The sequence below is a fragment of the Gastrolobium bilobum genome, unplaced genomic scaffold, assembly GCF_033153095.1.
Source record: "Gastrolobium bilobum isolate Gb01-03AN ecotype WA unplaced genomic scaffold, APGP_CSIRO_Gbil_v1 utg7663, whole genome shotgun sequence".
Lineage (NCBI taxonomy): Eukaryota > Viridiplantae > Streptophyta > Magnoliopsida > Fabales > Fabaceae > Gastrolobium > Gastrolobium bilobum.
Genome location: NW_026897517.1, coordinates 186,714 through 211,881, shown reverse-complemented (window position 1 = coordinate 211,881; position 25,168 = coordinate 186,714). Strand labels below are relative to the sequence as shown.

General features: G+C 33.5%; 1 protein-coding gene across 1 annotated transcript; it reads right to left on the bottom strand.

Annotated features, from left to right (window-relative positions):
* Positions 1-516: 516 nt before the first annotated feature.
* On the bottom strand, positions 517-3,482 carry LOC133307605 (homeobox-leucine zipper protein HDG11-like). Its single transcript, XM_061508145.1, has 10 exons — positions 3,370-3,482; positions 3,172-3,289; positions 2,877-3,065; positions 2,315-2,782; positions 2,121-2,222; positions 1,822-2,031; positions 1,558-1,738; positions 1,210-1,478; positions 1,013-1,102; positions 517-900 (listed from the first exon to the last, which is right to left on the bottom strand). The coding sequence occupies exons 1-10, from the start codon at positions 3,480-3,482 to the stop codon at positions 517-519; spliced, it is 2,124 nt and encodes a 707-aa protein (XP_061364129.1).
* Between the last annotated feature and the right edge of the window lie 21,686 nt (positions 3,483-25,168).

Below are 25,168 nucleotides of genomic sequence, written 5' to 3'. Positions count from 1 at the left end.
CTTATTGGGAGGAAAAAAAAAAGAGTCATTAAATCCAAAGGGGAACAATAAATTATGAATAGGCAGTCTGAACAGGAAGTCAATGCCCGAACCATACACACTTTTGGTGATCTGCTGGGCGCTGGCTAATCTGGGAATGTGGAGAAGTTAAAGACCACGTATGGTGCGTTCTTGACTCCCTCTTCTAAGACTTTTTCTACTTCCAAAGCTAATTTGCAAACTAGCGAACAAATAAAGACCTTACCCACAATATACCCAAAAAAAAGAAAAAGAAAAAAAGATCGACCTTACCCATAAGCCAAAAAAATGGTAGTTGGTGTGAAACGTAATGAAGCTTGAACCTTAAAAGCAAAAAACAGCTAGCTCTACCAGCAGCAGCAGCAGCAGTAAATAATTAGGCTTCTGCTCTTGATGAGGGCATTCAAAAGTCCCAACTAACCCAAAAATAGATTATGAAGTCTCTGAACCACTTATTTAAGGAGGGTAGAAGAGTGAAAAAGTAGCAGAAGCAATCCATCAGGAATTAGGACAATTCAAGGAAGCCTTTATTTGGTGGACAGTGGAGCCAATGAGATTATTAACGGTTGTGACCGACTCCATGTTAAGCTTGGCAGATGGCAAGCTGCTCACTAGAATCTGGAATGCAACTGTAATTAGTGAACCCCCTATGCTCCTGTTTGTGTTTGAGCTGGTTGATGCTCCATCTCCTTCCTGGTCATGCTGCCCATCAGGCGAAATGGTAAATCCAGATGGTAGTAGGGGAATGTATGAAGGGTCTTCGCCACTCATTGCTATGTTTATGGATGGCAGATCAACTGGGCAATAAACCACAAGTGAACCTGAGGAATCTATGCAGCTCTCTTGGAGTATTAACATGTTGTTCTGACTGGTGTTGAAAGCCTATTGGATAAGGTAGAAATATAATTGTAAAGAGAAAAACACATCCCGATTACAAAGCAAATAAAAAAGGGAAAACAAGCTTCAATTGGGTCATGAAGGAAGACTGTCTTACTCGAAGAACTGATATGCTGTTACCAGGGTGTGAACCATTTGCAATGTGGGCAATCTCATGCACAGCATTACCGTTGGAAAGAACATCCCACTAAAAGGACACCAAAAAAATAAAAATAAAAATAAAAGGGATTTTGTAAGCATATCTAAGGTGACAACTTCAAATCAGTTGATTAACTTAATTTACTGTGTCACAACCTGAGGTCTTTTTCTTTCATCCTTGAAGAAATTGAACACAGTGTGGGGAGGGACGGGGAGCCAAATGGTAGTGGCTGCACTTAGCACCACGCCATTAGGTTGCCCAGGATCTATGCTCTTATGGACTGTGACTCTGACTCCAATCTCGTTCAACCCAGAGAGCGTGGTCCATCTATGGCCAGATGAAGTGCTAATGCTGGCACAGAAATTGGTGACCATCCTTTGAGCAAGTTTCATCATGCTCCTCTTGCCCTCAGGAGATGAAATTACTAAAATTCGAGTTACTTGTTCAGCCTTCAGATTAAGGTAAGAAAATTAAACATTGCAGAGATGGTGTCAATGATATACCTCCTCCAAGATCCGGGCTAGGATTGCCTGTCACCGTTAGACAAGCAAGTCTTTCACACATCCTCTGAAGAGTAACAAGCCATTTTTCAGCTCCGAATGCCAACCCACTATAAATAAGATTTCTATAAAGTCGATGCACTATAGTTTTATCTTCAATCTCTACGTGTTCAACCCAAGTTATCTACATGACAACTTAGACGAGTGAGAACAAATGCCTGTTAAAGGTATCAAAGTAGACACACCATAAATATTATTTAACATTACCTGGGAATGCCCATTAGGCATGTCCTGGATCAAGCAACCAGAAGGACGACGATGAGACCGAAACTGAGGAGCAAAGTGATTATCTTGGGGAAAATCGTAAGAAACATCTACCACTGCCCATGTGCCTTGCTCGATTTGCTGACAGTAACGCAGGAAGTAGAACTCTCGAGTAGAAACAAGCGGAGAAAGCACTTGCAACTCTTCATACATCTGAACAAAAAAAGTGTTGTATGCACGTTGAAGGGAAATGGGCATCAAATTTGAAAGAATTTAATAAGAAGTATTTCTATCCGACTTACCAACTGCAAAGAACCATTGCAACCACCCATTATCCCAGGAGATATAACTTGAATAGTTCTTGCCACTGAGACAATAGTGGGAAAAAGCTCCATCCACTTGTTCTGCGAAGAATACAAAAAGCTCAATTGAAGTTGTCAAGATTTTGCATTATGGAACAAACAAAATAATAATAATAATAATAAGAACAGCTTACTGGGTCCATAAACATGTCAGCTAAAGTTAAGCTATTCATGATTACAAGTCGTGAATCTCTGGATGCTTCAACGCGAACGTTAGGATTCTTTGGGCGACTATTGGGCTTGGGGAACATTCTTTCATAGGTATCAAAATTAAGAGTATCTCTGCCATCAGTGCTTGACTTGATCCACAAGGGTTCATTTGTCCGCAAGAGCCTGAGTAATTCTTGCATGGCATTGGAAGCAATGTCTGGCATTAGAGACTTGTCCATGTCTGAAAGGCAAGGAGGTTGATAAGGCAAATTTGGCAGAGATGAAGAACTCCCTGGGAGAAGATCAAGATTAAGGGAAGGACCAATCATCCCTTGGCTACCAAAACTCCCCATAGACAAGTCGAGAGACGATATATGAAAAGGCTGAACCGGAGGAAGTTGGGAAACTGGTCTTCCAATATACTTGGAGGCAATGCTAGATACTCTATCAAGCTGCAAATTGAGCATTTCAATGGATGTAAGAAAAATTAAAAAAGATCCTCAAAAAAAAAAAATATATATATATATATAACATAGCATAGATTACCTCTTCCTTGAGGTGGGCATTCTCCAAGCGCAACTTTTGGTCATCAAAATAAGAGTCCTGACTGATAGGAGGGACACCACAAGAAGGGCAGATAGCATTTTTTAAGGCATCCCTGATGGCTATGTTCTCGCAACGTATCTTGTCATTGTCTGCTCGAAGTGCAGAGTTATCAGCTCTTTCGTGCTGGGCCTAGATTTGTTTAACCAAAACAATTAGTAATTAATTAGTTAGCTAGGTAGGAATAAAACACACAAGACAAGACATGCATCCTAAACTAAATGCAGAAATTAGCTACCTTCATCTGAGTCCTCCTGTTCTGGAACCAAAATTTGATCTGCCTCGGGGCCAGACCCAATTCCCTGCTTAACTGCAACCTCTGCTTCTCATCTGGATGGGGGCACTCCTTGAACATTCTGAAAAGCAAATGAACAGAGATAATCAGATGTACATACTAATCAATAATTAAAGGCGAGAATGGGTTGGGCTGTCTTACGACTCAAGCCTCTGAATCTGGTTGGCAGTATGACGATGGTAGCGCTTCCTCCTCCTCCCGGAATCGGAACCATCATGCTCCCCTGGGGATTGGGACCCACTGCCATACTCCATGAATTTATTCTTTCTTTTTTGAATTGTGTGTGTTGTGGGTGTTGGTAGAATATTATTATGGCATAAGATAATTCTGATGCCCCTTTTTGTATTCAAACAATCATATATAATATATATGCTCAGCTCAAACTCAAATCAAAACAACATGCCATGATTGATTCGGAGAGTGTTTTGAGAGGGAGAGACAAACAAATCACTCACTCTTAAAGCATTGAGTTGAGTACAAACAAACAAACAAAGTAAGAAAGAAAGAAAGGAAGGGTGATTAAAGTGCAGTCAATACAATGTATGGTGCACTCAGTGACTCACTCACTCTCCCTCGCCAACCATCACCAACTTTAAATGACCTGGCCGGTGCACCTTTCCTCGCCGGGACACATATGCCCTTTCTCTTTCTCACCTCATTTATTTATGGGAAATCATCCTTTTGTGTTGTTGTGTTGTGTTGATGGGAAAAAAAAATTATATTATCTTATCCATTATAATTAAGTACTTTTAGAACATGTAGTTAGAGGGAGGGGTTATATTTACAACTCAAATAATTTACAAATTCTTATAATCGTAACTTAACCGTTCATTTTCACCAATCAACTATTGCCATTTATTGTAAATTAATAATTAATTAATAAATTTGATTTGCGAAAATCTTAATCGTTGATTGACGGAAATCAACGGTTAAGATATGGTTGTAAGAAGTTAGTAAACGAAAATAATATGTAATTGTAAATATAACATTCCCCGTAGGTAGGAGAAGACATCGGTTCGAATCTCACCAACACCATCTGGGAAGGAGCATAAGTACCATAATTTTTGGACTCGCACCCGAACTCTGGATTAGTACCGTAGGTGCAACCGTGGTGCGATGATATTATTATAATTATATATTTTTTGAAATATATAATTATAATGGGATCCTGTTCTTCTCATTGTGTTGTGACATAAATTTATAATTATAAATAAATACACAGCTTCTTCAATACGGGAAAAAATTTCATAGTACTGAATTACTAAAATAAATGGAAATTATAAGATTGAATTACTTATAGAATATATGTCAACATTATAAGCTTTTTTTTTTTTTGTATAGAAATCTCGAAGCTAGAAGTATTTTCATTCAACCTCTTATGATTATCTTGTCTTTGGAGTACAGTTCTAAAAACTACCTCCTTATTAAAATAACAGATGTGTTAAACTATGCCACCGAAAGAAAAATAAGACTAATCTTCCATCAAAAAAGAACTTATTCCCTTTGGTCTCAAAAGTATTTCAGAATTATTTCAGCCAAATATCGAGCCCTATACCAAGTTTTTTTGTGCGTGTAAAAGGATACAACGGTTGGACTTCTTCCAAATTGGCTGGTCTTTTCATTACATTGATATTCTTAAGAAACAAAACCGGAGCTATTGTAGATATCAATCAATTGATAACCTTCCCCAAAATATGCAAATATAGGAAACAAACCCGTCATTTGTATTTTGTTTTAATTTATTTTCCTTACTCTTTTCCCTTGATCATGAATAGGGCAGAAGGAAAAAAAAAAGTTTAAGCATGTAATCCTTTTTTTATTTTTTTACTTTTCCGATTTACTTTTCTGCTTGGTCAATCAGATAAAATGTTTATTTGCCATTTCATGTATTACGATACACACTCCGGGCCCTCTTTTTTTGTCTAAATTACATGAATATAATCAAACTAATAGGAAAATTACAATATAGGGTTTTGGTCATAAAAGTATGATTGGATATCAGATATGAGCATTCAAGTTTCTTGATATTTCTTTGGCTATGTATTTTTATTTTTATTTTGGAAACACTGACGTACATTTACAATCGTTTACACTTTGGCTGTGTATTAAATATGTTATCTTAACTTACCAAAACTACATTATGAAAATATACGAATAGAAGATAAGATCAAATCTACAATAATTATTTAACCAAAAAAAAAAAATCTACCAATAATTATAAAATGATAATTATTAACTTTAATTGAATTTAACCTATTTAAACCTCAAATTTGTTTCAGGTTAACCTAAATCAAATTGAAAATGGCCCAATTTCCCCAACTTCAGTTTTCGGTTAAGTAACAAAATTTATGTTTATTATAGAGTTTGATAAACACTCAAATATACATGTGTTCAAACATACATACTTAAAAACACTCAAGATTTTCAACTATGACCTGCTGTCGAAATTAATATTATGTTCCATAAAAAAAAGTATTTTAAAAATGTCATGGAGCATGAGCAACGTACAGCTTTTAACATTTAATTAATTAAAAAACTTTGTGCTCACTTGATAGATTTAATTTCTATTTTCAATGCTACCAACAAACCCAAGTATTTATCATTCTCAGCACTAGCTGAACTTATCTAGGTTCTTTATACATAAATAATTATATTCGATCGTATATTTTATAAATACTTATTTTCGTATAGTTTTCGTAGCCATAAACTATATACCTACTTACCTAGGATAAACCAGAGCGCATTCTTCTGTTCGAAGACCTAATAAAGGAAAATGAGGAGAGGCTAAAGTCCTGGCAAAAGATTTTCATACCAGTTGTTGATATTAACAAATCAGCTTTAAGTCCTCAACCCTCATCGGAAATAATAATGTTAGCCTAGTCATTTTTCTCAACAGGATATGATTCAACTGCAGGCTTCTTGTAATTCAATATTTTTAACCAACATAAACATTCAACTCTTAAATACCTAACATTTCTAAATGTGTAGATGAAGATAATGAAAGATTACACAACTCCTAATTGAGTGTTCAAGAAATTTCAATTAAAGTCGTTGTGGTTATTAACTGCCAAAACAATAATCTGGTATTCCACGCTTAAGAAAAATAGAGGATACAGAATTTAGTTAGAGGTCCACTATGATAAATATTAATTACTAGATTGCATTTCTTATCAATTTTTTATGTTAGATCTTAATAAAAAATAAAATAGCTCTTTACATTAAGGGCTCGTTTGGTGGACAGGATAGGATAAGAGTAGGATATGATATGCGGCTGATAAGGGTAGGATATGATATGTGGCTGATAAGCCTATATCATGTCCTGTGTTTGATGAGCACCTGATTAGCAATCTGATAAGATTATGTAGAAGGAGAAAGAAGAAAGAAAAAATATATAATGCAATAAATACAAATATATTGGATAGCGTGGGGATATATTGGGTAGCGTGAGAATATATTGGGTATCCAATATTGGTATCCTATCCTGTTGAATCCTAACTCAGCTCCCCCAATAGGATAAGAAATCATGTATTGGATAGGATAAAATGAGACAATAGGATAAGCTAATCATATCATATTGACCCACCAAACAAAAGATAAAAGTAGGATATGATAAGTTATCATATCTTATCTTCTTTATCAGGTGCTCCAAACAGGCCCTAAAGGTACACTCAGTCATATTGTAGCTAACATGTGTTTCTCCATGTTTTTTTTTTTTTTTTTTTTTTTTTTTTTTAAACAAAAGGCCTAAGCCAAGACAAACTAAATAGCAAAATAAAACAAAAAAATAAAGCCTAACTACAGTAAGACATGCTTATGATATCTTCCCACAGCAGCTACATCAGCAAGAAGCAAGAAACGAATTCCAGAAGAGGGAGCCTACCAAACCATCTGGTCTACTTGATCATCTCTGTCTAAAATATGATTTGCCAAGCAGTTAGCACAAGCATTATTGCCTTCCCTGAGAATATGTTGAAAAGTTACGGCCCACTCTTTATCTATCCATGTCCGTATTCGAGAAATCAAATGATTCTCACATATTACTGCACTTTGATTAGTGAGCACAGTGATCACACATGTTGAGTCACTTTCAATGATTACATTTCTATGACCAGCATTCCAGGCCATCTGAAGACCCTTGAAAACACCCCACAATTTTGCTCTAAATGCTGAACATATACCTAATTTATAAGCATAACCCCCAAGCCAATTCCCTTGAGCATCTCTCATCACACCACCACATGCCGTAGGCCCAGGATTACCACGAGAACCTCCATCCGAATTAACATTTATAACACCAGACTTAGGAAACTGTCAAAAAACTTCTGATATAGTTGTTCTTCTTCCCTCAATATTATGAGAAGATTTACTGATAGCATCATCTACCTCCTTCGCTAGTCTGTGAATATTAGCTTCCCTGATGTTGATTGGATCCATAGTGCCACCATGCAAAACTTCATTACGCCAAATCCAAATTTTTCAACAGGTAATAAAGAAAATAGTTAGCCAATGAGCACCCAAAACATCAACTCTTTTCGAATCAAAATTGTAAGAGATCCATTGATTCATATCACCATTAAAAAAATTACTAAACTCCCTATGATGTATCATTTTCATCCAAAGTTCCTTAACAATTTGACAATCCCTAAAGACTCACTTTCAAGATTACAAACTGGGCATAAGTCACTGCATACTCCATACTTAGCTATAATACACTTAGTAAGAAGACGCTTATGAATTACTTTCCACATAAAAATTTTAATTTTTTGCAAACCTTTCCACCTCCATAAAAAAGACCACAAGTCACCACTAGAATAAAAATTAACGGCCTGTGCCAGAAGGACATCATAAATAGCCTTCACAGAGACAGTGTTAGCTTCTCCAAGTTCCACGTTAATGTATCATGCTCATCAATCTTGGAGGAAGAATTGTCTTCAGATTATTTAAAAAATCATCTGGGAGCAGGTTCTTCAACATTTCATAATTCCAATCACCAAAAGGCAAAACCATATCAGCAACTTTAGCCTCCAAATTGCTAACAGACTCCCTCTCAGTTATACAATCTAGCAGGGAAACATTTTGATAAATCAATTTATCTTACCAAAATTTGATATCCTTTCCATCCCCAAGATCCTATACAAGCCTATTCTCCATAACCTTCCAAACTCGACATAAATTCCTCCATAAATTTGAATCACCACTACGCACATCAAACAGGCCATTATTTCGTCTAGTTGTCCCATATTGAAACAAAGAACTTGGGCCCATAAGTGATTTGATTCTGTAAAATACTGCCAATCTTTTTTAATTAAAAGAGCATCATTCATGATTTCTAGTCTTTTCAGACCCAAACCACCATGCTCCTTTGGCAATGTAATTGTATTACAACTAATAGCATGATGAGCTCTTTTACTATTTGTATCACCCCAATGAAACCCCTTTACAATCTTTCTATATCAGAACACATAGAAGATGGAATCTTACGACTTTGCATCTGGAAATAAGAAATAGATGCTAAGACTGATTGAACTAATGTAATCATCTCCGCTTGAGATACACATAGCTTTTGCCAAGCATTAAGCTTACCTCTGATATTCTCTACTATTCCAGCATAATGGTCCTTTGAAACCCTACCATGTTGCATCATTGCACCAAGATAGCGTCCCTACATTTTTCACCTGCTTGAAACAACTTCTTTGCACAATTCTTTTAGCCACTTCATCACTAGTATTTCTAGAGAAAAAAACACTAGTTTTCTCCACAGTGAGTTTTTCTCCTGAAGCTTCTTCAAACAAGTTAAGACACTTAAGTAGCACATCTAATTAGTCCTCCCAAGCCTCCATGAAAATCATTAAATCATCAGTAAATGCTAGATGAGATATAGGGGGACCACCTTTGCCCACTTTCATTGATTTCCATAAGCCCCCATCAGTAGCAGTGGATATAATATGAGATAATTTTTTCATCGCAATAACGAAAAGATATGGCGAGAGAGGGTCGCCCTTCCTGATACCTCTTGAAGGACAGAACTCAGAAGTTTTACCACCATTCCATAACAAATTGATCTTTACGATTTTAACACACTCCATGATCAGATTGACTGTATGTTCCGGCAATGGAATTTCTTTCAACGTACACTCCAGAAAATCCCAAGACACTCTGTCATAAGCCTTGATTAGATTAATTTTAACCACCATATATGCCTTCCTTTCTCATATCTTATGCATGGAATGAATAAGTTCTTGCACTATGACAATATTGTCTTGAATTTGTCTATTTGGAACAAAACTTACCTGATAAGGGGAGATAATGGTCTCCATTATCGTTTGAGCTTCTGGATAATGAGTTTTGTCAGGATTTTATAAATCACTGAACACAGACAAATCGGCCTAAACTGCGCAACAAATTCAGGACTCTTCACCTTCGGAATCAGAACTAAAAGCGTGGAATTGATATCAGAAATCAACTCAGGATTTAACCAAATTTTGGCAATGACTTCACAAACTTGGTTTTTGACACTGACCCACTGGCTTTGAAAGAATATTGCAGGAAACCCATCATCCCCCGGAGCTTTATACGCCCTCATCGATCTCAAAACTTTAGGGATTTCATCTACTTCTGAAGTTTTAATCATTTCATCAAGAACCACCTGAGGAATATCGTTCCACAAGTTTGGAGAAGCTAACCATCTTCGATTGTTATTTTTCTCCCTGAATAAATTTGTATAAAAATCACAAACCATCTTCTTAAGCTCAGTATCATCTTCCACCCACTGAGTACAATCATTCCGAATTCTAGTTTATTTATTAGAGCTTCTGCGGATCACAGTCTTCAGATGGTAAAACTTGGTGTTCTTATCACCATCCAAAATTCGGCTATGTCTAGACTTTTGGAACCATAACATTTTCTCTTGATCCAATGTTTGTTCCAAATTCATATGCAGATATCTTTCAAGCTCTATAAGATCCGGATTGTTAGAAATAATCCTCTCAGCCTGGACTTTTGCAATATCCTTTGTAAGCCTCTTCTTTCTATTGCTGATATCCCAAATACTTCCCTATTCTATTTTTGCAACTGAGGCACAAATCTTCTGAGCACGGGACTGATCTCTTCTCTTTTGTTCCATTTATCAGCCATCAAATTTTGAAAGTCAGGATGATCCATCCAAGAGGGAATAAACCTAAAGGGTCTCACCTGCCAATTTGACCTAACTAGATCCATTCTCAAGAGCATGAGACTATGATCTTATTGTAATCTTAGTAGGATCCTCACCTCAGAATCTTCAAAACTTAGCATCCAAGGTAGATTGACACAGACTCTATCAAGTTTTTTATAGATTCTATTTAAATGGGACCACTTTGGACCTTGCCAAGTGAATTTAGGGCCACAACATATTGGCTCATCCACTCGACATTTGTCCAAGAACTCATCAAATCTTCTACATTTAACTATATCAGAGACTGTACCATCTTGTTTCTCACTAGCGCTTCTGATATTGTTAAAGTCACCACCAAGGACCCAAGGCCCATTAATGGTTTGGCTAAGATTATAAACTTCCTCCCACATCACATGTCTTTCCTCTTCCCGTGGGATGGCATACACTACAGTACAGATAAACTCTTTTTGACCATGTACTTCCACTTTGAGATGAATGAATTGTTTAGTCTGAGATAATAATTGTACTTTAAGATGGCTAGAATCCCATAGAACCCAAATCCCTCCAATAAATCCAACAGCTTCTTCTATTATAGCTTGATCAAATCTAATTTTTTTCATAATTTTTCTACTTTTTTCAGTACCTGTTCTTGTTTCCATTAAAATCACCATACCTATAGCATGTTTATCCACTAGCATCTTCAGACTTTGACCAATTTTTGGGTTAGCCGCGCCTCTACAATTCCAAAATAACAAAGACATAACTTTTCTTATTGTTTGCAGGTTTAGGTAATACCTACACCTGTCGCCCTGAAACAGCTCTTCCAACTCCACGCTTTCTATTATTAAAGACAGTGGGTGATATTAAATCACTAAGAGGTTTGAACTCATGTATAAAGCAGAAGAGATAGATGATCAGAATTATCACTGTGCAATTATGAAAATTAAAAACAGACTTACTTGATGTGTGTGATGAAACAGACAGAATCGAAGGAATAAAATCCGAGCCCACAGAACGTGTCTCCTTAAGACAATTTTCCCCCTCACTGATGCTGATTTCCCTTCAGCATATAGATATTTCAGAGTAAAAAGAATAAGGATTTGACAGTAATTCAGTGATAAAAAGTATTATTTTTAATGAATTATTGATAATCCATCTTCAGACACACTTTCACTGTGATTCTATATTTTTGTAGGAAGAAAGCATGGAAATAAGCTATGTTGCAAACAACAACTCATGCGAATAGCGTGAGAATGGCGTGGACCTAACTTTTCACGCAACTAGCGTGAATTTCATGCTAATCGCGCCAAAACTGAGGAAGAAGAGTCATGTCCACTATCACTTCACGCCAATGGCATGGTTTTCACGCCAATGGCGTGAATTTCACGCTAATAGCATGGAAACTAAGGAACTTCACGCTAATAGCATGATTTTCATGCTAATGGCGCCAAGGTGGAAGAAAAATAAGAGCCAACCACTGTATCTTCACGCAAGCAGCGTGGAATTCACGCTAAGCGCGCCAAGTACAGGAATCCTCATTAATCGTTCGCGCGGATCGCGCGAAGTTGACGCTGATCGCGTGGACGTTGCAAATGTAGCCTGATTTTATGGGATTTGATAAAAATGGAAATTTAATCAATTATCTCATAAGATTATGACCTGATTGGATTGCTAGTTATAAAAAGGGAGTCAGAAACAAAAAGAAAGGAACTTTTGCACGGGAGAAATTACGAACAACAGGAATCGGAGCAAGCTCTTGGTGACTGAAGATTCAAGATTTCTTCTTCCCATTCTTCTGATTATTATTTTATTTTATGAATTCTTTTCTATACTTTGAATTGTCAGACATGAATATGTCTGGCTAGTCTTTTATTATTGTGGTAAGGGTCATAACCCTTAATGTGAACCCCTTGTAGTTTGGTTAATTTTTATATTTATTTATTCCAATTGTATTTATTTTATCTTGTTCTTCATCTTATAATTCTTTTAGAACCGATCACTCTACTAGGATTGCGAGGGTTAGGGTTTTCAATAGGAATATTGAGATTCTAGTTCCTGACAAAGGATAAAATAACTATTCATGTACGCACTAGGGATAGGCTTCATGAATTGCAGACGTGAAGAATTCACTGATTTAAAGGATTAACTTGAAAAGGAATTTCTAAGGGATTAGGATTCTAATAGGGTTAATAAAGTTAGGATCACTAAGGAATTAGGGCTTAAGTAATCAATCAACAGATGGTGAATTGTTTGATCAATGGTTAAATTAAATGTAAACCTTAATTCATATTGCAAGGTGGGGATCATAAAGGTATTGGCGTCTTTTACCGCAATATTCTTTTAAATATCTTCTCAATCTTAATCTGTTATTCTCAAGGTTTTAAAAGCATCTCTGAATTATTAACAAGTTCTTGAAACATTCTTAATTTTTACAACCACAATTGTTCTCAAACCAATTTTATTAATCCAACAAGAGAGGAATAGTTAAAATAATTTCGGTGCTTCAATCTTCGTGGAGACGATACTCTAGTTATCCCTTTATTACTTGGAACGATCAGTACACTTGCCAATTTTTCGCAACAGATGCCTAAGGTAGATGGACACTTGTCTCCCAGGATATAACGGATTTCGTTTGAAGAGTGGTGGCACTACCAGTCAACAGCCCAAACGAACACAACAATATGCCAGAGGAAAGTACACCGGAGTATGAACAGGAATATGCAAACCGGGAGGAAGAAAAATTTCGGCAGAGTTTCAGTGCAGAAAAAACCGATTAATTTCTGAAGGTGTCAGTGTCTATTTATAGACACTGACCGGTCACGATGAACCGCCAGCGGCGCGAACCGCCGTGTCTGACGGCCGCGAACGGGTGCGACCGGTGATCAGTTCGACGAACGGGTACAACCGGTGACCGGTTCGCGAAAGGTAAGTTCTTAAATGCTCAAAAAAAAAAAATCGGCGTGTAGAAACATTTGGGATTTAAATTTTGGAGGGAAGCAACAGATACATTTTTGGACAAAAAATTAAAAAATAGTTTAATAAAAAATTATTTTTTTTACACACAATTGAACTAATCCGAGCTGGCCGGGCAGCGGCAGCAGCATGTGCGTGTGGTGGACCAAAGCCCACCTAGCTCCTCCCTTCCAAAAAATGTGTAGTGACCCAAGGGCCAATCTAAGAGAGTGAGGTTGGAGCTTATAAACTCTCTCACTTCCTACTATTTGTCCAATGTGGGACTTGTTAATCCACACACCCCTTCAACTTCCCTTTTTCTCTTTTCTTTAATAACCCACTTCTTATTCATAACCAATGGATTATCAACATAAATTCCAACACTTTCTACCACTAGGATTGGTTTTATTTGAAGCACTTCTTCCGTTGGATACCTTAGGATCCAGAGGTTTTGGTTCTTGGATATTACAGATAGCCTTTTGAGTAGACCTCACATCCATTATCTGAGTTTCCTTCACCACAATAATATCATCCACTTTTCCTTCCTCCTCAGTTACCATCTGATCCACTTCTTCTAACTTTTGCTTTGTATCTGATTTAATCTTCTCCATCACCATATTTTGTATTTTCTTTAAAATTCACCTTCATCAGCCATCTTAAGTTCTTCACCACAATTTGTTTCCATCAAACCATTCCAAATCAATCTAAAAGCATTTTTTGTCCTCCCTAATAATAATAAAACAACTTTAATTAGTATTTTAACTGACCACTTCAATGCGCTTGCTACAATTTTGGGTTTAAAATACTATAGACCAAACCATAGAATCACTGTTGGCTAGAATTTACATTACTTATCATACCCTCTTTTAATGAAACTTTCATATTCAAAATTCAGACATTTATTTAATTTGATTTTACTAATCAACATCAGTTATTTATTGTTTATCAACTAAAAGCTTATGATCGATGCTTTACTGTGAGGGGGTTTCAAGCATTTAATTGGTATCATTAATCTTGCCTTTTTACACACTGAGGAGCCATGATAATATCTATGCAAATGAATGAGGATAGCGTTTGGCTTCATCTCTTGGAAGCTTGCCAAATATATGATTGCTTTTTTTTTTTTTGGTAGACAATATATGATTGCTTTTAATTAAGTTTTATGGAGGTGCAGATTGTTTGAGAAAAGCATATGCTGCAGTGTATTTATTTAAAAACTTTTTATTATATCTCAAATTAAACTTAGGTTGTGTTTGGTTGGGGAGAAGGAAAAACTTTCCTGGCTAAGTGATGGTGGGAATGTGAGTTATCAACGTTTGGTTGGGGATTTTTGTTAAAGTTTGCCATCAATCCCACTTGCCCTGCAATGCAAGAGGAAGTGTAAAAATCAGATTTTAGCACTGTTGGAGATTACCTTTCAACGGGTGGAATTGTGTGAGGAAATCTGATATCTGAAAAAGGTGGATAATGAGGTGACAAATATACCCCTCCTCCATTTTATTGTGGTTCGTATTTTGTAATAAAACAACAGGTTTTTTAATTAAGGATAGTTTTGTAATTTCAAACAATTTTTCCATCAAAATTCTATCTTCAACCAAACATACACTCAGAAAATTTAACCCAATTTCCCCGGTAAACTTTTGCCGAACCAAACAGCTTTTTTTATATTTTCCTACCAAACTCACTTTCCAACCATTTTCCTATCAATTACATTTCCTTAGTATTTAAAAAATTTCTCCCCAACCAAACACTACCTTTAGTAGATTTGAACATATATTATAGGATTCGAAAAATTATTTATATTTTAATGAATTGGATGAGTTTGTGTATTAAATTTTTTAAATATTTAATATAATTTAAACATATCGGATCTATAATTTGAATAAAAGTAATTAAATGATGAATCGTGTTTGCGTAAACAAAAATACCATATGATTTTTGGAAAATCATTTTCTCATGCTACGAGTTATCTCATGTAGCAAAGATAATATCACAAGCGGGATTCACAAATAAGAGGAGAAAAAAAAATAGAGGTGAGACTCATATTTATTTTGTGTGTATAGAAACTTGACTTATGTAAAATGAGATAAATATAACTTATGTTTTCTTTTTTTTTTTGTCAAAACCTTTAACACTAATGCGACATATTTACTATTGTAACAACCAATGGAAGACAGCAATGCACGTCCATCCAGCTTGCGATATCAATATAGGTGGTTCCCAGGTTGTTTCGTCAACATACAACAATAAAAATTGAAGCTTGCAAAATATCTCCTTATCATTCAAATGACATACAATTATTGAAAGATTTTTCAAAACAAGATTAGGGTGTTGCAATGTCTGGGTATATAAATTTAACGGAGACTTAGGAAAATGCAACTGAGAGAGAAATAGAAAGGAGCAGACGAGACAGAATGGGAACAGAAAGAGTTGGAGAGTGTGATATGTTGGAATAGGGCAAAAGTATGGTTAACCCAAACCAGGTATTTTCTTCACTTCTCGTAATTTCCTGCCTTTCTTCTCTCGAATCTATCCGTCAGAAAATTCTCGTGTAAACTTGCTTTATGACATTTGTCAAATCATATATGCTTAAGTCGTGGATATTTAGAGAGCATATAACACGAGAGATAAGCTTTTAAATGTCTCATGGACAAAACCTATGGCTGTGGGTTGAAAATTCCGAACCAAAACACTAAACCAGTGCCGCCTCTCTCTATGAATTATGAAAACGCTGCGGTATACAAATGTGCAATATATTTATCATTCCTTCCATCTTTTTTGTGTGTGTGGGTCAGTGTATGTGCGTGTATATTGATCTTGATTGCATGAAATGAAAGTTCAAAGAACAGTCATTCTAATCTAAATATATTTATGGGAAAAATCCTCATTTAGCCATTGTGGGATTACTGTTAGAAAATTTGATTTATGTGGATAATATCAATTAATTAGTTTTGTGTTTTAAAATTAATCGGATTCATGGATATTCCAATTGTATTATTTTCAGTAGCCCATTGTGATCATATTGAGTCGGGCTTATGGCATCTGTTGGTATTACACTTAGTTGGGCGGCAGTGTAGGCTTTAGTGTGATATTGGTTTTTCGTGATGGATGGACCTAGTGGACACACTATTTTCAGGCTATTTGGCTATATCCTCTCTCTAGCCTATTTATATTAGGGTTAATTCCCTTGAGCTGTCATGCTCTTATCGCACTGAGGCTGCCATTTCAGAATAGGTCATAGAGAGGAGAATCCTGACATGTAGTCCCTTTTTTCCTCCGGTTTTGTGATGGTCCAACAAGATACACACAATCTCAACTTTGATTTTAGATATTTTATAATCATATACATTATCCAGGGTTAATATTTTTTACATTTGGTATCAGAGCCTTGTGTATATGATTATAGAATCATGATGTTGATTGTAAGATATATGTCACAAAAGTACAACATGATCATTGGAATATTTGTGAATTGTTGGTGTATTTTTGGCAAAATTTCTCATGCATTATATATATATATATATTTATGGGCACGATCCTTTGACATCGGTGTCAAACTTTAAAATTTGACATCAAATCCTAACCGTTGATTTTCGCTAATCAACAGTTATCATTTATTGAGAATCAATAATTAATCAATGAGTTTGATTGATGAAAATTATAACCGTTGATTAGCAGAAATCAATGGTTAAGATTTAGTGTCAAATTTTAAAATTTGACACCGGTGTCAAAGAATCATGTCCCCAAAAAAAAAATATATATATATATATATATATATATATGTATATAATGTTTTGTTTATAACAAGGGAGAGTGTGCATTTTCGTTTAATCAAAAATTCACCAAATTTTAACATAATTATTCTTATAATATATTTGTGAATTTTTTTATATATTGTTTGTAATTTTTTAGACACATATGTATTTTATGGAATTATTATGTCTTGTTCTATATTTAATTATGTAATAATATATATACCCAATCTAAATTATCGAAAAATTATTATGTCGTGCGTGAACTTGATGACAGTGTTCGCTTTCCCCAAATTGACTTAGGTTGTTGTCACTCTCCTACTTAAGTATAGTAAGTAATTTTTACTTAAGTTATTTTGTCTTAATTATACTTTAATGTTAAGTGCTAATTTTTTATGGCAAAAATTGTTGGATTTACAAATGCAATACGATTTCAGTAAACACATATTGTGAAATGTTTCATGTTATTAGAAATGTACACATGTTGTGAAGTGTTTCATGTTGTTAAAAATATATGTTGAGGTGTTTCATATTTTTGGAAACACATGTTGTTAAGTGTTCCATGTTGTTGGGCTTTGTTGGCGATCTATCTTTTTGAATTATTATATGTTAATTACGTGCCCAAAGGAAATTGTTATATATAATAATTTGAAAAAATTTATGAATAAATTATTGATGGGAATATTTAATTAAAAGTATTTATCTTCTCAAAGGGGATAAATTATTTTTAATTACATGTGGTATTATGGAGAAATATGTATAATTTAAAAGTTTGTTTGCCCAAAGAGAATGAATTTTTATAATTGCATGCAATTCTCCATGTTGTTAAATCTTCGTCTGATGAAAAATAATTATATATTATATACTCTGCCCAAATGAGAGTTTATAATATTTAATTATTTTTATTATTGCCCATGACTAATTTATGTATGTCAATCAGTTAACTTTATTGTCAACAATAATAATGCATGTTGGGTTATTTTCCCAAAAGAGATGGATTATTGATAATTATATATAATTCTCATTATTGTCTTCAACTTATGCGAATGATGTATTATATACTCTTCCTAAAAAGGAGTTTATAATATGCTAATTATTTTATTGTTTTCATAATTAATCCATTAGTCGTGAATTTTATTTTATTTTTGGGTGTATTTTGGTGCAAAACATATTGAAAAAATTAAATATCATTTGATATTGTTGTACGATTTTGTACTTTTAGCCTGTGTTGCATTTTGTAATATTTTTGTTTATAAGATTGCATGCTTCCGCTTGAACTGTTTAAATGTAAAAATTATTCGAGAATGCAAATATTTATGATTAGTTGTGGTGTTGCACCTTCTTACTACATGTATCATAATTTTGGGCAAGAGAAAATTAATTCCCGTGCAAGAAATTTCATAAATTAATATGAGTAATTACCACCAAAGTAAGATTGATTTATTAGTCATGAAAATTTCTTTGTAAATTTGAGAAATGCTTCTGGTTATTTCATACAATATTTCCTACCTGAATGGGCTTAATGTGTGTTTTGTTTGGAAGCTTGTTGTAGATGAAGTTATTGGAGACTCGTTGGTCTAGAAATCTATCTGCCAAAGAGGACAATTTTTCAAACTTAATGCTGTGTTTATTGATGAGTTCATCTGAGGATCTAACCTTGGTTTAAATATTGGTATGTGCATTCTGTCCAAAGGAAAATGTACTATTTTGTTAGTCTTATTGTAATAACTTGCCTTGAGTAAAATTGTATCTTGCCCTATAGTTTATTCTGATGCATTTGTTTTGCCTTAATAGTGAACCTTTTTGTTAATTCCTTTAAATTAATTTAAATATATTTGACCAATGCATCTACATGAAAGTAAGTGGGAGTAAATATATTTTCTTAGTAATTTATGTAGATGACATCTTATTTGCTAGTAAGATGTTGATTTATTGAATGAAATAAGAGCTTTTTATCTAAAAGCTTTGATGAGAAAGACCTTGGAGTAACTTCCTTTGTGTATAGAACATGAGTTTAGATTCTTTTGATTTTTTTAATTAGTGAGAGTAATACTCAAGGCTTGCTTTTAAATACTTTAGATTCTTTTGATTCCCTTGATCAGTGGGAGTTATATTCACTTTTCTTTTATGGTCATGCAAGCTGATGATAATTTTGTGTCTTTTGTTTGAATTTTAATAATTGATGATAATGATTATTGTTATTTCTCTTGTCGATTAAGAAATACATGTATGAAATAGTATCTTTAACCATGTTGTGAGCTTAAAGATTACTATGTCATAAATTTTGAGATCTCATATTGTATTATGACAATAGGTTTATCTAATCTGAGCAATTTCATCTCGTTTGAAAATTGCATTAATTTAATTAGTTAGAAATTACGGTAATGCAATTTCATGTTGTTGAGAAATTGCATTATAGAGCGTACTTTCTTATTGCTTGGAAATTGTGCTAATGTAATTTCATGTTGTTGAGAAATTACATTGAGGATCAATAAGAATTAGCGTGTTATATTATTGATCACGTTTAGCACTACACTACTAGGCCCATGATCATGAATATGTAATACTTATATTGTAGGTGAGTATGGAAGATCATATGCTATGATATTTTCGATATATTGATTGTCATGTTCCTATGATGGGGGTTATGTTGTATTGAATTATGTTGAGATACTGGTATTGAAATTGGAAAATTATTTTTCAAAATCGTGGCCACGTAAAATGATTTTTAGTTATTAATCCGATAAAGTCATTTTTAAAATAATATCAAATTAATTATTATAACCCAAGTGAAAGAATGTTAGAAAATTTTATTTATATGGGCAATATTAATTAATTAGTTTAAAAACTAATTAATATATGTTAGAAACTTCATATATGTCTTCTTCAAAATAAACAAACTTCTTAAAAAAAAAAAAAAAAAAAACTTCATATATGTTATCATTTTTAAAGTTGCTCTTTTATTTTTACAAGCAGGGTTAACTGTAAAAGGGAAAAGAAGTATCCTTTCAAAGGATACAAACTTGTGTCTTTTTAGGTGATTTACGCAAAGTTTGGCCAGTAAGACTTTGTGTAAATCTGAAAAGTTACTTTTTTTTCTCTCTACCTAATTACGTGTAAAGTGAAAAAAAAAATTATCAGATTTACACAAAATCTTACTAGTCAAACTTTGTGTAAGTCAGGACACACAACTTGTATCTTTTTGAAGGACAACCACTTAACCCATTGTAAAATTTAATAAACCAAAATATATTTATGTTAACAATTAGATTTGCCAAGCTGTTAGGGCAACACATCTATTTGGCTTATTGAGTTGAAAATTGCCCCCCATAATCTCTACTGACATGGCCACATTAAGCAGACCCATCGGCGTTGGAAACGAAGACCTCGCCTGTAGATGTAACGGCGGCTTGGGTTCTTTTCGTCTGTAATATTTAGTAGGTTCTTCTGGGATACTTTTACCCTTGGACTGATCACTGATAGACGCCAAAATATATCTACTTTGCTTTTGAACATTTTTGGCTTGCTTCTTTATATATAAGATTTTAGTACATAAGATAAGTAGATAACATATTTAAAACAACCTCAGAACTATGCGATGACGTGCTGACTTTTCTACGTCAATGATCTATCCAACTATTCACGGCGCTTCAAATTTTGAGTTTACATTAGAAATACAAAGCAGGCAGCTAGGCACAACACAAGATAATATATCGACCACGTAGTATAATTAATGATATCCTCTTTAATTAACTGAAACTATCAAATTCAATATTCTACATATATATATATATATATATATATATATGCTACACTATTCGTTTATTCTGTAGCAGCACTTGATTGCTGAAGCGTTAACTGGCTCACTTTGCTGAATAAAGCAACTACGTTGCAAAAAGCACGGACATACATTAATCTCCATATATAGCCGTGATTTATTTTATCCTTTTAGGTAGAGGATCCTATGTGTTTGTAACTAGCTGCTTTCAAGGTTATGCATATTCACTAAAGCTAGCCAGCTTAGTTTTATTATTATTATTATTATTATTATTATTTTATTTTATTTTGGAAAACATTATTATTTTTGTTTAATGTAGTGTAAAGTTAATTGATCACTTATTGGTCAATGATTAGGTTATTTTGATGTAGTCTTCCTATAGATTTTATAAATTCTCTTCATTATATACGATAAATAAATAAATTCTCTTCATTATATAGAAAAAATAAATAAATTCTCTTCATTATATAGAAAAAATAAATAAATTCTCTTCATTATATACAAAAAAATAAATAAATTCTCTTCATAACAATCTAACGACAAACATTCTGCACATGCAGTTAATTGGTGACTAATATAGTATTTTATTTACTAGAGTAGAGAAGCAGTAACTAGACACGAGGGAAGTTAATGTATTTATTAAAGGAGATCAACTTTTGGATTTTTCATTGTTACGTAAATATAAAATCATGAATATAGTTTCACCCAAGTGTTCATATTCAGTTAATAAATAATTAAATATTGTAGAGTTTTTTAACATAAATAGATGATGAGTCTGTGTATTATCACCTTACAAATTCAGTTGTAAGTGAACATGTTAAAAAAATATAAAATAATTAATGTAGCATAACCCAATATTTTAAATTTTTAGGTTAAAATAGTTCTCTACATTCACCCAATTTTTAAGTATCTCTCTTTCTCAATTAATATATACCTCCCGTTCTATTTTTATACATGCGACGAGCATGAACATTATTGGGATTGCGAAACCGTATACATTACTTAAAGGAGGAAATGTTTCTCCTATTGATGGATAAACATTCCCCCTCCAACAGACTTACAAAAATTATTGAGTAAATATTTTTTTTGGTCTTCAGCAAATTGTACGATACTCGTTTTAGTTCTTAATAAATAAAAAAGTTATTCGTCGTTTCTAAAAAATTCAAAATGGACCTATTTAGTTAAAATTGTGGTCTCTCACAAATTCAATAAAGACCTACATTAGTCCCTCAAAAGGACTAAAATGGATTCATTTTGAATTTTTTAGGGACCACGAATAACTTTTTTACTTGCTAGGAACTAAAGCGGGCATCGTGAAATTTGCTGAAGACCGAAAAGGGTATTTACTCAAAATTATTTGATTATATTTTTTTTTACATATAATAAACCCCACATGTTTTGTTTCTATAATATGTAACAAATCTCCTATAGGAGGAGACTTGTATGTCTCTTACTTAAATACTTATAAACAATCTGTTCTCTATTTTGACCAATCTCTCCCCCTCTCTATATGTCTTACTTTATTAAAAGACTTCAAAGAATTTTAACCATTTTTTCTAATCTCTCCATCTATAAAGAGAACAGGAGATTTACACATTAGTAGGATTGATTTTTTGAGAAATATTACTTTCATGTGATATGAGAGAATTTTTCTGTTATGCACTCACAAATCAAGAGTGAGATTCACTCTTTTTTTTTTTTTTTTCTTCTCTCTCCTCTCCCCTCTCTCCTCTAAGTTGTGAGTGCATGAGAGAAAAATTCTCTCATATGACATGGGAATAATATTTTCCTTGATTTTTTATCGAAAAGTCTAAGACATAATCTCTTTATATAAAATGTAGGATCTCTCCTCTATTCTCGCAAAGTCAGAGCCTTTTGTGCTGACATTTGTCTTCTCCATCCATATAAAGCTAATCTGAACTCATTTTAGAGTTTTCGAATATATATATATATATATATATATATATATATATATATATATATAGGGGCAGATTATATTTACAAACTTTTTTATTTATAAACTACACTATTTTCTCCCGGGAAAACACTGGTTACACTATGTTCTCCTGGGAGAACATAGTGTAATTTGTAAAAAATTTCAAAAAAAATTTGTAAACAGATCATTCCTCATATATATATGAAAAATATTTTTGCAATCATTTTAGATAAGTTTGTCCATAACTATCATTTTTTTACTAAGTACGATCGGTCGTACATTAAAATTGTATTTTCTCTCTCCACGTCAGCCGATAATGTCTAAAGACAAAGAAAAAAGAACAATTTTATTGTTATAATTAAGTACGACGTAGCTGTAGAACACCTTATCTAAAGTGACTGTAGAAATATTTTTTCTTATATATATATATAATTATTTAGGTATCTAATCGAAAGTAGCAGGCTCCTTACTCACCCCCCACAATATATATATATATATATATATATATATATATATATATATATAATTATTTAGGTATCTAATCGGAAGTAGCAGGCCCCTCACTCACCCCACCCCACAACACACATTACATTTCAGGGTTATTACAATCTTATATGAACCCACAACACACGTTACATTTCAGGGTTATTATAATCTACCCCTTACTCACCCCCACAATATATATATATATATATATATATATATATATATATATATATATAATTATTTAGGTATCTAATCGGAAGTAGCAGGCGCCTTAGTGAACCCCCCTCCCCCAACACACATTACATTTCAGAGTTATTACAATCTTATATGAACCCACAACACATATTATATTTGAGGGTTATTACAATCTTATATGAACCGATTGTCAACTATGTATTAATTGTGGAAGTTGATAGGACGATGCAACACGATAGTACAACGCATTCAGATATTTCAATGTTAACTTATGCTAACCTATGCATCTTGGAAAATGTGATAGGGCAGCATAATATTTTAAATATCTTGTCTTAATTATTGACTAGAGATGTGTATACAATAAGCCGTTAGGATTTGTCACCATTACATATAAAAAAGGAAAAAGTTCAGTAATGTCTATCTGGTTTATTTTAGAATTATTTATGTTTTTGTGATTTTTTTATATCACATATGTCTTTGTGATTTGTAAAAAATAAAAAATCACAGATAAAAAAATATACACTTTTACAAATCACATGGACATATGTGAAAAAATTTTGCAAAAATATAAATAATTTTAGAGTAAATTACAGGACATTGGTAAACTTTTATCTATAAAAAAAGAGATGCATATACAATGGACAATGGTAACAACGTTTATTCAAAAACTCACATAAACATGCTTAAACAGAGACAATATAAATTTCAATGTCAAAAAATTACCAAATGAGCGGGGATTTGAATTTTGGAGATAACCTATTCGATTCAAGAATAGTTTTATATATGTGTGGCCTCTTTTCTCATTCGCCATGAGAATATTCAAATGATTTGACTTGCTGCAACGGGTAATTAGGGTCACAGACACCGGTAGAGTCGGGCTTCAATTTAAACTCGGGCTAACAAATTATATGTGTATTTTTTCTTCTTAATTTTAGTTAGTTCATAACATAATATATTTAAATTATATTAAATATAGAGCACTTACACTAATAAGAGTTATAATTTTATTGAATATTTTTAATTTTACTAAAAATATTTTAATTTTTTATACAACTGAAAATTCAACACATAATCTAATACAACTTACCAAATCTTTCATGAAAAAATATTTTAAGTTTTAAATAGGGCTAAATTACAAATTGTAGCCCGAGCCAAATTATAATTTTAACCCAGGCCAAATTATAATTAATTATATATAATAAATACAATTTGTTAAAATTTAACCCGGGCCAAGGCCATACCCAGCATATATGTGGCTCCGCCACTAGTCAGAGAATCAGAAAAAAATAATTAAATTGGAGGGTGATATATAAATATTACTCGAATCAGACCAGTGGAGGATCCAGGAAATAAATGAAGGGTGAGCATTCAATAAGCTCAAGTACATATAAATTTGGGTCTGGTCTGAAATGCGACTTGTGAGCAGCTGACGCCAGCTGACTGGGTCTGGTTGAGATCTAGATCTAAACGGATTGCAATTCAATTAGACCCATGATGGACGAAGAAGCAAATGTTCCTACTTCCAATAACGGAGATTGAGGTTTGAGAGGAGATGAATCAGTATGTATGCAAACGATGGGACTGGAATAGAGCTCTCTGCTGTTAGGTTTGGATAATGAAGATGGAGAAGAAGAAAAAAACTCACGGGAAAATAAAATAGAAGGAGGGAAATTAAAGGGGTAAAATAT

Excerpts from the sequence above, each read along its gene's own strand:
- LOC133307605 (XM_061508145.1), bottom strand. The coding sequence starts at position 3,482 with ATGGAGTATGGCAGTGGGTCCCAATCCCCAGGGGAGCATGATGGTTCC. Across the intron at positions 1,103-1,209 it reads ATGAAAGAAAAAGACCTCAG|TGGGATGTTCTTTCCAACGG; the intron begins GTTGTGACACAG and ends GTGTCCTTTTAG. Across the intron at positions 901-1,012 it reads ACAGCATATCAGTTCTTCGA|GCTTTCAACACCAGTCAGAA; the intron begins GTAAGACAGTCT and ends CTTATCCAATAG.